Source organism: Pezoporus occidentalis, unplaced genomic scaffold (genome assembly GCF_034315485.1).
Source record: "Pezoporus occidentalis ecotype Australia unplaced genomic scaffold, CSIRO_AGI_Poc_V1 ctg5, whole genome shotgun sequence".
Lineage (NCBI taxonomy): Eukaryota > Metazoa > Chordata > Aves > Psittaciformes > Psittacidae > Pezoporus > Pezoporus occidentalis.
The window spans coordinates 9,391,572-9,404,415 of record NW_026915835.1 but is presented as its reverse complement, the minus strand read 5'-3'; the positions used below and the strand labels follow the sequence as shown (position 1 = coordinate 9,404,415).

At 32.9% G+C, this 12,844-nt stretch overlaps 1 protein-coding gene across 1 annotated transcript in view; it reads left to right on the top strand.

The window, feature by feature from the left end:
• KLHL1 (kelch like family member 1) overlaps positions 1-12,844 on the top strand; it is a 205,440-nt gene that overhangs the window by 176,436 nt on the left and 16,160 nt on the right. Inside the window, exons 7-8 of the mRNA XM_062636870.1 lie at positions 352-576; positions 9,770-9,932. Of these exons, the coding sequence (XP_062492854.1) occupies positions 352-576; positions 9,770-9,932 (388 nt within the window). The remainder of the gene's footprint in view (positions 1-351; positions 577-9,769; positions 9,933-12,844) is intronic.

Here is a 12,844-nt window from a genome sequence, read left to right as displayed (position 1 = left end):
ACTTCTAATACAACTTCTAATTCTTGATGAAAATATCATGTAATCTTACAGGATTTTTTTTTACACTTTATGTAAGATTGGAATCAAGTAACAAGATTAGTTATCTTAGGTATGCCACTGAACTGTAAAAAAAGTTATATATATATATGCACACACACACACACACACACATATATATACACACACATTCCAGGGACTACTTTATATAAAGAAACAAATATTTTTCAAGACGTTGGAAGTACTCAGAAATTAATATTAAAATTTTGACACTTTTAAGAAAAAAAATAAGCTAATGACAATTTTGTATGCATTTGGTATACATTATACTATTATTCTATCATGTCTCATCAGGTGCTACAACTATTGAAAAGTATGATCTCAGAACAAACATCTGGATTCAGGCTGGAGTGATGAATGGCAGGAGGCTTCAGTTTGGTGTTGCCGTCATTGATGACAAGCTGTTTGTCATTGGAGGCCGTGATGGTTTAAAGACATTAAACACTGTTGAATGTTACAATCCAAAGACCAAGGCTTGGACTGTGTTACCACCAATGTCAACACATAGGCATGGCTTAGGTAAGGACAAAAAAATATAAAAAAGATGCCAGATTTTTCAGCTATGTAATTTGTAATGGAAAACAGCACTTTCAAGCTATTACAGCACTCTGAACAGTAGCAATAAGTGATTGCATTGTTAATTTTTCTTGTTGATTGCTAAGAATATATATAAGGTTAAAGTACGTTTGTATTATTTACCAAAATAATATTGGGAAAAATGAAAAAAAAAAAGCCACAACAAATGAAAGGCAGACGAACAAGGAAAAAAAAAACAACCCACTGACAAAACAGTGAAATTTTAGGTAGTTTAGGCTGGTAAGAAAATTCAAGTTTATATGCACTGATTTCAAAAATGGACATATTTATCAAGCAATCAAGGTATTATTTATTTTTATTCAAATCGTATGTTTTCATTAATGTAGTATGCTAGGAAATAAAGGCTATAAACACTGTACCAATGATGGATTTATTTACTTTACAAAGTATTTGTAACAATAGTTTTATCATGACCGATGGCATATTTTCCCATAGCCTGTTTTCAGATAAATTGGAGTTTTTCTTTGTTTTATTTTGGTTTTGGATTTTTTGGGTTGTCTTCGGTTGGTTTGTTTTTTAGCAATATTATCTAGCACTGTCAGCATTGATCAAGCCACACTGTACTCCTCAAACAAATATACGTTTGTATATTTGTTCTCAAACAAATATACATTTAGTGTTGTTTTTAAAATTATTTTTTAAATTAAGCAGAAAACATTTATATGGTTTTCTATTGCATATATCATATATATATATATCTGGTAGAAAAAAGCTTCAGTTAATTTGACTACATAAATAATTATGTGATGTTTCAAAATATTCTGTTTTATTCTTAAACATAAAATTATGAGTTTTTCTTCTTTTTTTTTCCTTAAAGAAAGGACTTTAGAATATATAGGACATACCCACCAGAATATAACTTCTATAAGGTACAGAAATCAGTAGAAATGTGCTCACTAGCTGTTCTGCTGAAGTCACTTGGGTGTGACAGAATCATTACATCATGAAAAATAGAAATGGAAAAAACATGCTAGGTTATGATGTCCATTCCCCTGAATGACAAACAACAGCAAGTCCTTTAATGTACTATTGTGTCAATATCTCACAAAATGAAGATTCTTCCCCTTCCCCACCATTTTAAACTTATAATATGCATTTGTACAGTGGCTGGCACAATGCATTTTTGCTATTAAACTTGTCTTTCTCACAATAAAAAGTAGTGATGAGAATATATGTCGTTAGAATCGTGGAACTAAATAGCTCAGTTTTGTTTCCTAAGATTAAATTTAATAACAATGCTGCAGAAATACATATAATGTCTCTTTTACCAGTGTTCCAGAATTTTACAGAATCTGTTTTTAGTTTCAATGCTGTTCCTGCTGTTCCTAGTGGTGGTGAAAATGCAACAACTTCAGCTATAACACAGGAAAGTATTAATAAATCATTAAGGAATGCTTGATAAAGAAAAAAAGCCCCAAACTTTTCCTAGTTTCTGTAGAGCCATGATCAAAACCCCTTTGTGATCAGTTCAAAAATATGTATCATTTTAGATCAATAATTCTATAGACACTTTTTTTAGTAAACTTAAAAAAATACCTTAATAGTTCAAGAAAAGCTGTTCAGGAATGACAAAGTTAGGACTGAAGAAAAACTTGTATGCTTTCTACAGGACTAAAAATGGAACATAAGTCATTTGACCACTTGAGCGTTTTTTTTTATTTGTGTGGACACACTTCTGAGTTTTATATTCCAGAAATTGGGGCTTTTTGTAAGCAAAATGTGAAACAAGGAAAGAATTATGAACTGGGATTTTATTGGTGAATATGAAAATGGTTAAATGCAATTGTTTGGGAAGCAGTAGAGATGTGCTTTTGTTCTTTATTTGTATGTGCAGAAGTCGTGATATGTTATTTCCTGAGAAGAAATTTCCCTAATAGAATTTAATTGATGTTTTTGTTTTAGTTTTGTTTTTTTTTTTTCCCCCAGGAATCCCATAAAATTATTATTTCAGTAAATTCAGTTTGTAATAAAAAATAGTCTCAATATTTTGTCTTTAATGAGATGCTTTCCAAAGAATTTTAATATTTAAAAAAAATATTGTTTAACAAATATTTTTTAGCATGTGTGATAGCTTAAGACATATTTACAGACTACAGTTTTAGAGACCTAACGATTAGGGTAGGATTCCCCCCCCCTAAGTAGGCATATATACAATGGAATAGAACAGATGAGGTGACAGTCCCATTTCCATTAAAAAAAAAAAAAAAAGTTTAGTATTAAATAATATGTGGCTTGGAGCAGTTCCTGCCTCTCAAGGTACAACTAAGATTATTGAGTGCAAACTGGAAATCTGCTTCCTGAATCTCTTTTTTTTTTTATGAATGATGCCACTCTTTAGACCTAGATTGAAAGTTAATTTTCAAGTCAGTGAGAGTTTAATTTTCATCTTTTATTTTGAAAACTGTTGCCATGGCAGTTAAACAATGATGTTATTTTAGATTGAGTTTGAGTCCCAATAAATACATGTTTGTCTATAGAGTTACAATCTATCAAGAAAATATTTAAGGCATAGTAGAAAACATTATGTAGACTAGGAATATAAATAAAAGCTTAATACAACCATAACAGTTACATCCATGGTAACCGTAAAAGAAACAATAAACAATGTGAATAATAAAGGGGATTCTTTTTCTTCTTTATCTGCTCACTTACAGGATAACATTTTCTTTTTCTGTATCACCATTAATGGGTTACAGAGGAGGCAAAAATGACAAATTCACATCTTCTATTAAGAGACAAATAGGGGATTTGTTTTGTCTTGGTGGCTTGGTTTTCTTTTTAAAGTTTTACAGCAAAATATTCCCAAAGTTTATATATGTACTTGTATGTAAAATAAACCACTATGTGGAGAAAAAAAAAAACAGAAGTGAATAAACAGACGTGTGAGAATCTGAGATTCTGTTTCAGACATCAAGGCAGATAGAAACCTTCAGTGTCCTTATGGACAGGAGGCTTGAGATGAAAGGCAAGAAGAAAGAACTGTCAGTAAAATGAGGACAATTGTATTAGCTTTGAAACCAACAGACCAATCTTATAGCAGCTTATACGCTATTGGTATGTTAAAACTGTTATTATTTATGATTAATTACTGTTTCAAAAAAGAGCTGTAAGCACAGTAACTATTTAAAAAGAATTCTTGAAAGATATATTTTTTTTTGCAGAATATTTGCTACAGTGACATAAGCTAGAACACTGGATAAAGGAAAATTTTCCAGATCCTACTTTGTTAGAGCATACTGACAACTGAAAATAATACAGCCCTTCATACAACCACACATGTATAATACCAAATTTTACTGCATTAGGCCATGACATTTCATATTTCCATTTGTAGACAGCTAAACTGGTGAATATTTAGACACTACGAGCAAATGACCGTGACATTTATCAAATCAAACTTGAAACAACAGAGCTGTGAATTTGCTTCATTCTGTGCATGTCACATCTGCAGTATATTCTGCTTATACAGGAAATCTGAGATGCTTTTGGACCTTGACATATTGGCAATCATAAACAATGCTTTCAGTCATAACAGACATAGTCCTATATTGCTTATGTGCTTCCATGAGCACAAACAAAAATGTCCACTACTTTGTTATTTGTGTAACAAGAAGAAACAGTTTCCACCTTGTTGTAGTTTAACCCCAGCCAGCAGTTCAGCCCCAGGTGGAAAGGGGAAGAGGCTCAGAAGGTTAACAGTAAGAATAGTTGTGGGTTGAGGTAAAGACAGTTTAATAGGTAATGCAAAAGCCGCACACACATGCAAAGCAAATGAGGAAATTAATTCACTCTTCCCATCATCAGGCAGGCATTCTGCCATCTCCAGGAAAGCAGGCCTCCATTACACCTAAACAGTTACTTGGAAAGATAAACACCATCACTCCAAATGTCCCCCTTTTCCTTCTTTTTCCCCACAGCTTTATATACTGAGCATGATGTCATATGGTATGGGATTTCCCTTTGGTCAGTTGGTGTCAGCTGTCACTGCTGTGTCCCCTTCCGAATACTTATTCATCCCCAGCCACTCTCTGGAGGGGTGGGGTGAGGAGCAGAAAAGGCTCTGACTCTCTGTAAGCACTGCTTTGCAGTAACTAAAACAACTGTGTGTTATCAGCAGTGTTGCCTTCACAAATCCTGAACATAGCCTCATACCAGCTACTATGACGAAAATTAATTATCCCAACCAAAGCCAATGCCCACCATTAATCTTTTCCCTCTCCTTCTACATTCTTGTACAAAAGATTATTCACTAGCATTAATTTAACAGTATGTCTGGAATGGAAAACAGGAAGATTCTTTGTGTCCCAGAAAGATTCTTTGTGTCAAAATCCTGTAGGAAATATCTTTCTTTTCTAGAATGGTAAGTTTTGCAGGTATATCAGCATCTCACAAAGCAGTGCTGTGCTGGATATCTGTGTTCCCCCTCTTTATGTGGTGATTTCTGTGCATGCCCCCAAGTCCTCCCCCAAAAAACCTCCCCCCCACCCCGAAAAACAGCAACAAAAAAAAACAAATGAAAAACTAACCCCCAAACCTATAATCATCTAAGCATTAAGTATAGTGAATAGTTCTTCAGCTTACCAGAGCACAGTATGCTCTTACATAGATGTATTGTTTACCCCTTCAGAAGCAACAGTTTGTATATTAGAGACTCTTTTGTGCTGTTTTGACTAGTACCATGTAATTCTATGTAGTTAAATTACTGTTATTTTTTAATGTTGAACTCTCAGGGGAAATATGTCGTTCTAACTGCTTTTGCTGTTTGTTGACAGAAGACCTAAGTCTTTTAAAGTATTTAAAGTATTTTCTCTCCAATATTGATTGGCATGTGTTACATTTTTGCTTTGGACTTTTCTCCTATTCATTGGGAATATTACAGCAATATTTTTTTTCTGAATCATTAAGTACCTTATCATTGTACTTTGCACCCTTTGTAAGTAGTAGATCATGACCCAATTCACTAAAGAGCTGCAAATCATAATGGCAACACTTATAATAATTTTTGAGTCATGTTCTCAGGATAATAGTGTGGCAGACTTGAGAATCTGGTGTTGCATCTAGAAAACCAAATGTAAATAAAAAGGCAGCAGGCCAATCCTTACTTCTATAAGTTTGCATTATATTAACATTTCTATATAGTATCTTCTTGCCCAAGAGGGCAGGGGTACTTTGTAATTGTTTTAATCAGCCTTGATACCTGCCTGTGAATAAACATAGGAAGAGGTATTTTCAACAGTTTATCTCTGAATATTCACTAATGAAGGTAGGTAAGGTCTAATTCTCAGTTTTCATACACTAAATTCTCAGCTTGGCCTATGGCAATACTTGTATTTCACACCCAGTTAAGATTATGGTTGTGGAAATTCAATACCAGGTTTAATTAACTGATGTATAGTTCAAAACAAATTGGGCTTTATCGTTACATTTCTTTATGTTGACAGCAGTAATATGGAAAAAAAATGGTTTAAAGCATAAAGAGGCAAGAACAGAGAAAGGAAAAGTAGCAATGTTAGTTGCAATTAATACAGAATTATCTAGGCATCCTTCTGTAGATGTTGGTGAGAAAGGAGATTGTTAGAGACTTACAGCTACCTGGAAACTAAATAAGTTCAAAGCTTAAAATAGTGGTGACTGGTTGTTACTTAATCAAGTTTAATACTTTGATAAAAAGTCACTGATATATTGTCTCCTCACCTTTAGTGTCATTCTACAACATATGTCTGCTCTCTTAAAAAATATTTCCTTATTAAAAAAATTAGTCTTTGCGTACAAGTTTATCCTTCCCAGTTAAAATTCTGTCTCTGCAAATACCAAAATGCAGACACTACAGTAAAGCTAGTCCATTTTTACTTTACCATTTCATATCCAAAGGTGTCAGTATGAAATTATATTTCCTGTTATTTTGTAAAAACTGGCACTTTTTAAAATTTTACTGTGTGAAAGTCTATCACCCAGATAAAAGGTAGAGTTCGAAATATGATAGGCAGTGTTCCATTACTTTGTGACATCACAGAAAAGCAATTTAAAATCCCATTCCAATCTCCAAGTATAAATAATTTAAACTGTACAGATCTCAACACCTAATTAGACATAATAGGGTTTTTGCTACATAGCTTTGGGAAGGCAATCAAAGGGAAAATGCTTGATATTGCACACTGGACAACATTCACTTTTAGATCATTTATCTAAAAAATAACACAGTTTGGTTTCATAAATCCCTAAGCCTAAATGCTTAGAAGAATTATTTTTCAGGTAGGAAAAATTGTTCTTCCCAGTATACAGTAACATCACGGTAGTGCAACTTATTATCCTCCTATCCTGTGTTTTTTACCTCTTCTTTTTTTTCCTCTGTTTGTTCAATTTGACTGAAAATTTTTTTTAGTGTTTTCAACAAATTGTTTTATTTTCAGATTGTACTGATGAGCAGCAATGTGTTGACACCATTTAGCTGTAGCTGGGACACTTTTTAATCAAGACTATACATATTGCCCAAAAGCATCTTTATTGCAGTAAATAAAGTTTAATAGGTAGTGAGTTCTGTATGATAATAAATAACAAATGCTTATTTTAGAGAAGTCAGTGAAGACTATTTTTTGTATAAAGCCCAGTCAAAGAGTAAAACAGGCAATGCAGAGAGAAAATCCATTGCATTAATGCAATGACCTGACTATTTTTTAGTCATTTAAAAAAAAAAAGGCAAAACTAAAAATCCATGAAAATGAGGGAAGAATGGGGAAAGCAGATTTTCTACAAAAAGTGACTGAAATAATTGGGATGTCTTAACCTGGCAGGTTGTCCATCCCTGGAGGTGTTCAAGGCCAGGTTGGATAGAGCCTTGGGTGGCATGGTTTAGTGGGAGGCGTCCCTACCCATGGCAGGGGGGCTGTAACTAGATGAACTGAAGGTACTTTCCAACCCTAACTATTCTATCATTCTGTGATAACCTACAGCAGGAAAAAAAATGACAAAGAACCTCAAGTATGAAATGAAATGACAAAAAGTATGAAATGGTGAATGAAATTAAAAAAACATAAATTGAGGACAATGTTTTATTTCCTAATGAAGGCGCAAATAAGCTATTCAAGGAAGTAAAAGGTCAGAATTTCAAAACTAGTGAGGTGTGTTTCACTGTGAAATTCATAATAATACAACTCTGCTTATGTGTGGTGAGAGAGGGTTTGTGTGTTTATCTGGACACAAAGATTTGTGTGTACAGAAATATTCACACACCTAAACTTTCCTTTGATTATTTCTTTTATCCCAGCAAGAATCTGATTTTCCCTTTAACTTTGCACTAAGTTAAAGGGAAACTTTTACATACATAAAAAGATAAAGAGCATGGTGTTTTTATAGCAAACTATAGCAAACACTTTTTTTTGACAACGTAAAACTGTTTGTTCAGGATTTAAGAACATTTATACCTATTAGATATTAGAGTAAAAAAAAAAACCCAAACCAACCAACCAAAAAATGCTTCCTGCAAAACATAATAAAAAAATAAAACGACAAAAATAAAAACCCACATAATGACAACATATTACCTCCTGATTCCTTATGTGAATACTAGCATGTCTTCCCACATGTTTGCTACTGATTGCATTCTGAGGTAAGATATTGATTATGAGTTCAATTTAATACTCACCTTAATATTCTGGAAAAATTATAGCTGAAATGTGATTGAATAAAAAGCAACTACAAGCAAGACACTTCATACCAGAAGCAATTGGAGAATGAATTCACAGAAGGTTCTATAGAGAAAGATAAAGCTCATAATTTATAGGAAGAAAACTTTCAGTAAAGATTAGCAGGATTTTTAAATTCTTTCTTTAGCATAACCCGCCCCCTAAAAAAAAAAACAAAACAAAACAACAAAACCAAAAACTACCACACCCTCCCAAATAAATAAAAACAAACAAACAAACAAACCCACCAAAACCAACACACGAAGTTCAGGAATACTTTCTGTGAGCATCGAGATGAGAGCTGGTCAAAGTCCTCAATTATTATGGTTTTAAAGTCAAATTATGCCTTGAATGAATTCCTTTTCTGAAATGGAACAAGACACAGTTCTAGCGGTAACTTTACATTGCTCTACATCAAAGATAGTTTTCTGTAAAAAAATAAATAAACCCATTCTCTGAAACTTTAACGTTTGACTGGTTTTTGATTTTGATGAGTTTAAATCGTGAAAGGGAGTGTAAAAAAAATCAAAGCAACACACTGACACTGACTTAGGAATAAGATTCAATTTAGCCTGAGATTTTTTTCAGAACAATACTTATTTGGAATCATGGATTCATAGAATGGAATTACTGAGCTCACTGTATTGTAACAAATTGTGCTTAACAATTACTTAATTTTCCAGAGCCTTCTAAGCTTAACTGAAGGTACTGTGTGATAGAGGATTCATCAGTTCCTTTGAATGGGTGCTCAAAAACCCTCATAGTTAAAAGTTTATTTCTTATTTAAATTATTCCTACTTCAAATTTCATACTTTACATTTTTTTATAATTTCCTTCACTAGATAAAAGAATTCTTATATATCCAACATTCCTTTCCTGTGAAGGTACCCAGTCTCTTTTTATTTCCTTTTTTGAAAAGGTAAATTGATGAGGCAGATAAAGTTTCTCACTGTAAGTGACTTGCTGAAGCCTTTGAATATATTGTTTTGGTTCCTCTTTTTTCTCTTCCCTATGGAACTCTCGTAGAAGCAATTCCATTAGATTGCAAAAATTTGAGATCATTTTGGTACCCAGTCCATTATTTATTTATTTTGTGCTTTAGTGATATTCTAAAGAGATAATTCATGATGTAGTAAGTTAAACACTATATAGAAATCTAAGACTATCACATCATTGGCAGGTTATTCTATGAATCTAACGACCATTTTAAGGAATCGAATTAGATTTCTTTGAGAAGGCCTATTTTTCATAAAGTCATGTGGAGTGGCATTAATTTTATTCATGTTTGTTAATCCTTAATTAATCAATCTCAAATTTGTGCATCCATTTTCACTTTGAATATGCAAGTTCTTTTGTTATCTGTGTTTTGGAAAACTGTTTTTTTACTATTAATAAAGAAAGCATACTTTTATCCTCTCTCTCCTCCATTTTAGGAGTTACAGTGCTTGAAGGGCCTATATATGCAGTAGGAGGACATGATGGTTGGAGTTATTTGAATACGGTTGAGAGGTGGGATCCTCAAAGTCAGCAGTGGACATTTGTGGCAAGTATGTCAATTGCCAGAAGCACTGTTGGAGTAGCAGCATTAAATGGCAAGTGAGTAGGGTGTTCTTACATGGTTGAAACACATTTCATAGAGGGATGAAAACCTGTTACACGTAGTAGTAAATAGCTTTTAGCGTATTGCAACAAAAAGTGTCGTTTAAAATAAATGTAGCGCAGTTGTGCATACCCTCCTATACCTTGGCTCTTACATTTACTTGAAAAAAGTAATATATATTTTATGTATTATTTTTTTAAAAATTAGTATCAAATTCTTAAGGATGTAGACCTGAAATTTCAGTGTGTATGCTATAAATCAGTTCAGGAAAAATTGTTAGTTGACTACTCTGACTTTTATATGTTTTATATGTTAGTTCTAGTTAACCAGCTGAGTTTGTCCATCTAATATAGTCATGTACCCAGTTCTATAGGCATTTTGCACCTTGGTTCGGCCAAACACTGATCCATGAAAACTTCTTTGTTTAAGGCGACTGCATTCACACAACAAGTAAACAGAAATTTTACTCATGTCAAAACAGTAAAACTGCCTCAATTCTGTAATTCTAATTGTGTTCAGATTCTAAGTTTCCATTTTATAACTTTCACTTTTAAAAACTTTGTGACATTTACTAAAATTCATAGTAACATGATATTATGTGTGTCTTATCACTTTTAAAGTACTTGCTTTTAGCAATGTAGCTAAAACAAATATACTGTGAACTGTAATAATTTAGAGATAGAGAGAAATTCATCACATCTAACTTCAAATATTTTTGTATAGACATCTATAGCTGAGCCAATCATCCTAAACTCACCTTATGGTCAATGGAAGAAATATCTACTTTTGGAAAGCATTTGTCTTAATTATTTTAGACATATATGTTAGGACAGCATGAATTGTGCTAAGTGCCCATTTTTCTCTCCTAACTATATAGGAAAACTAAGGACTCTATCCCAGATTCTGGCTTCTGTGGTTTTGATGTTTAAGAGGGGAATATGAATCCCACTGTGGACAACTGAACATAAATAAAGGGCAGTCAGTGAAGAATCCCTTAGCAAATTTCTGGAATAACATTTTCCTCATACTGTATTGCTGTAGAACAGCAAGAAGGAATGGATCAGAAAAAGCCGCAGATGTGGGATGGAATGATAGACTAAATGTTGAAGACATTAAAAAAAATATTTGATAAAACTTAAGATAAAAAAATATATAGGGGGGAAAAAGGATTCAATAAGGCTATAGGGTTTCCTGGTAGAATATGTTATGCAATTCAACAACCTACTAAATTTTACCCACCCTATCTCTTCCAGTTTCAGATCATCAAGTTTTCATTACACAGTTGGTTAAAAAAAAAAAAAAGAAAAAATCCTCTCTATTAGATGGTGCTTATCACTCCTAAGATACAGGCTTGAGATAAATAGGCAGAATTGATTTCTGGGATTGTCAAATTCTTTCCACTGACTGTAAGAATCACTGAATATAAAAGTCAAGCAAGGAGCTTAATGTAGTCCACAAACAGCTGTTACTAGACCTAGGTAGTAGGAGATTGTGTATCTGTCTGTAGCAGCAGCAAGAGGCCTGACAAAGTGCCCATAATCCTATTGTTACAATACACTGATATCTTTTTTTTTTTAAATTGAATCTGAAATTAATTAAAACTACAGGCTTTAAAAGTGCTAACTAATTTTACGACTTTGTCATATTATACTTGTGTCTTATTTGCAGAGTAGCTTGGGATTAAAATAACCTTTATAGGATGCATTCATTATTAATATTGCATTGTTTAATTCATGGTATCATATACTCAGATGATCTACTTCTCATCTGTGACATTAGAAGTTAATTTTATGTTGTGAAATCATCTGCAAACCACTGAAGCTTAATTGCCACTGCTTTTTCTTACTAAATCACAGTGCCATTGAAATGTTCCAGAGTAGATGAAATGGACTAAGATGCTTTAATAATGCTGTTACTCTAAAAGAATCTTGTTTCAATAGTGCATGAGCCATGCAGCAAACTAGCAGAGACGAGATGTAGAGAAATAACCCTGCAAATATAGATCTAAAATTATGAGGAGCTGCATATGATTATGTATATACATTCCAGGTATGTTTCTTTTACTCAGCTGATCATGTATTTATCAATGCTTCTTGGTTGATAGATGTTCAATTGAATTTTGAATGACTTACATGAACACTTTTAAATGAAAGGAGATGTTAACGCTCTCAGAAAGGCAGAACTAACACCGCTAAAACCTGAAAAGTAGTGGTTTCAATGAAGCAAATGGCAAAGATATTACCGTTTTTTACTCTTTTTAATCCAAATAACCAAATTTTTAAAATGTCCCATATACCAAGGACTGAAACTTGAAAACATATGTAAGGAGTGAAACTTTCAACTCTGGTGCTATACTTACTGCACTGCTGTTCCACAGAGCAGACACGTGCTGCATTTCTCATCTGAGCTTTTTGCTTTGAAATAGGCAAGAAATTATGGATTTTTTTTTAATAAATGTTAAGGGTATTAGAAATGGATGTCTCAAAGAGAAACAAGTAATGGAGAAACTACTTTAGTATGGAAGATCTGAGGAGTTTTTTCCTGGTTATTCCATATGTTTCTTTTCTTCTCCACTGAATTAAATAATTAAATAAATAAATTGCATCAGGGTTGAACTATATGTGAAGTGAGAGAGTTAGAAAATATTATCTGTGTGTATCTCCCACATGCTTTGGGCACTTCGCATAAAACAGGTGCTGTATGCTAAATATCTCAAATGTGAGCTTCTTTAATACTTGAAATAATATAGTCTTTCTTTTATTTTTTTAACACTAAAAACTATTCCATTTGTGATCTTCCATACCTCTATAGTCTTCTTCTTTGATTTTCCAGTTAAAGCCATTTTAAGCAGAAAAAACTAATGATACCTTTTCGCAGAAATTTGGATGAAAATTGTATTTTTTCTATA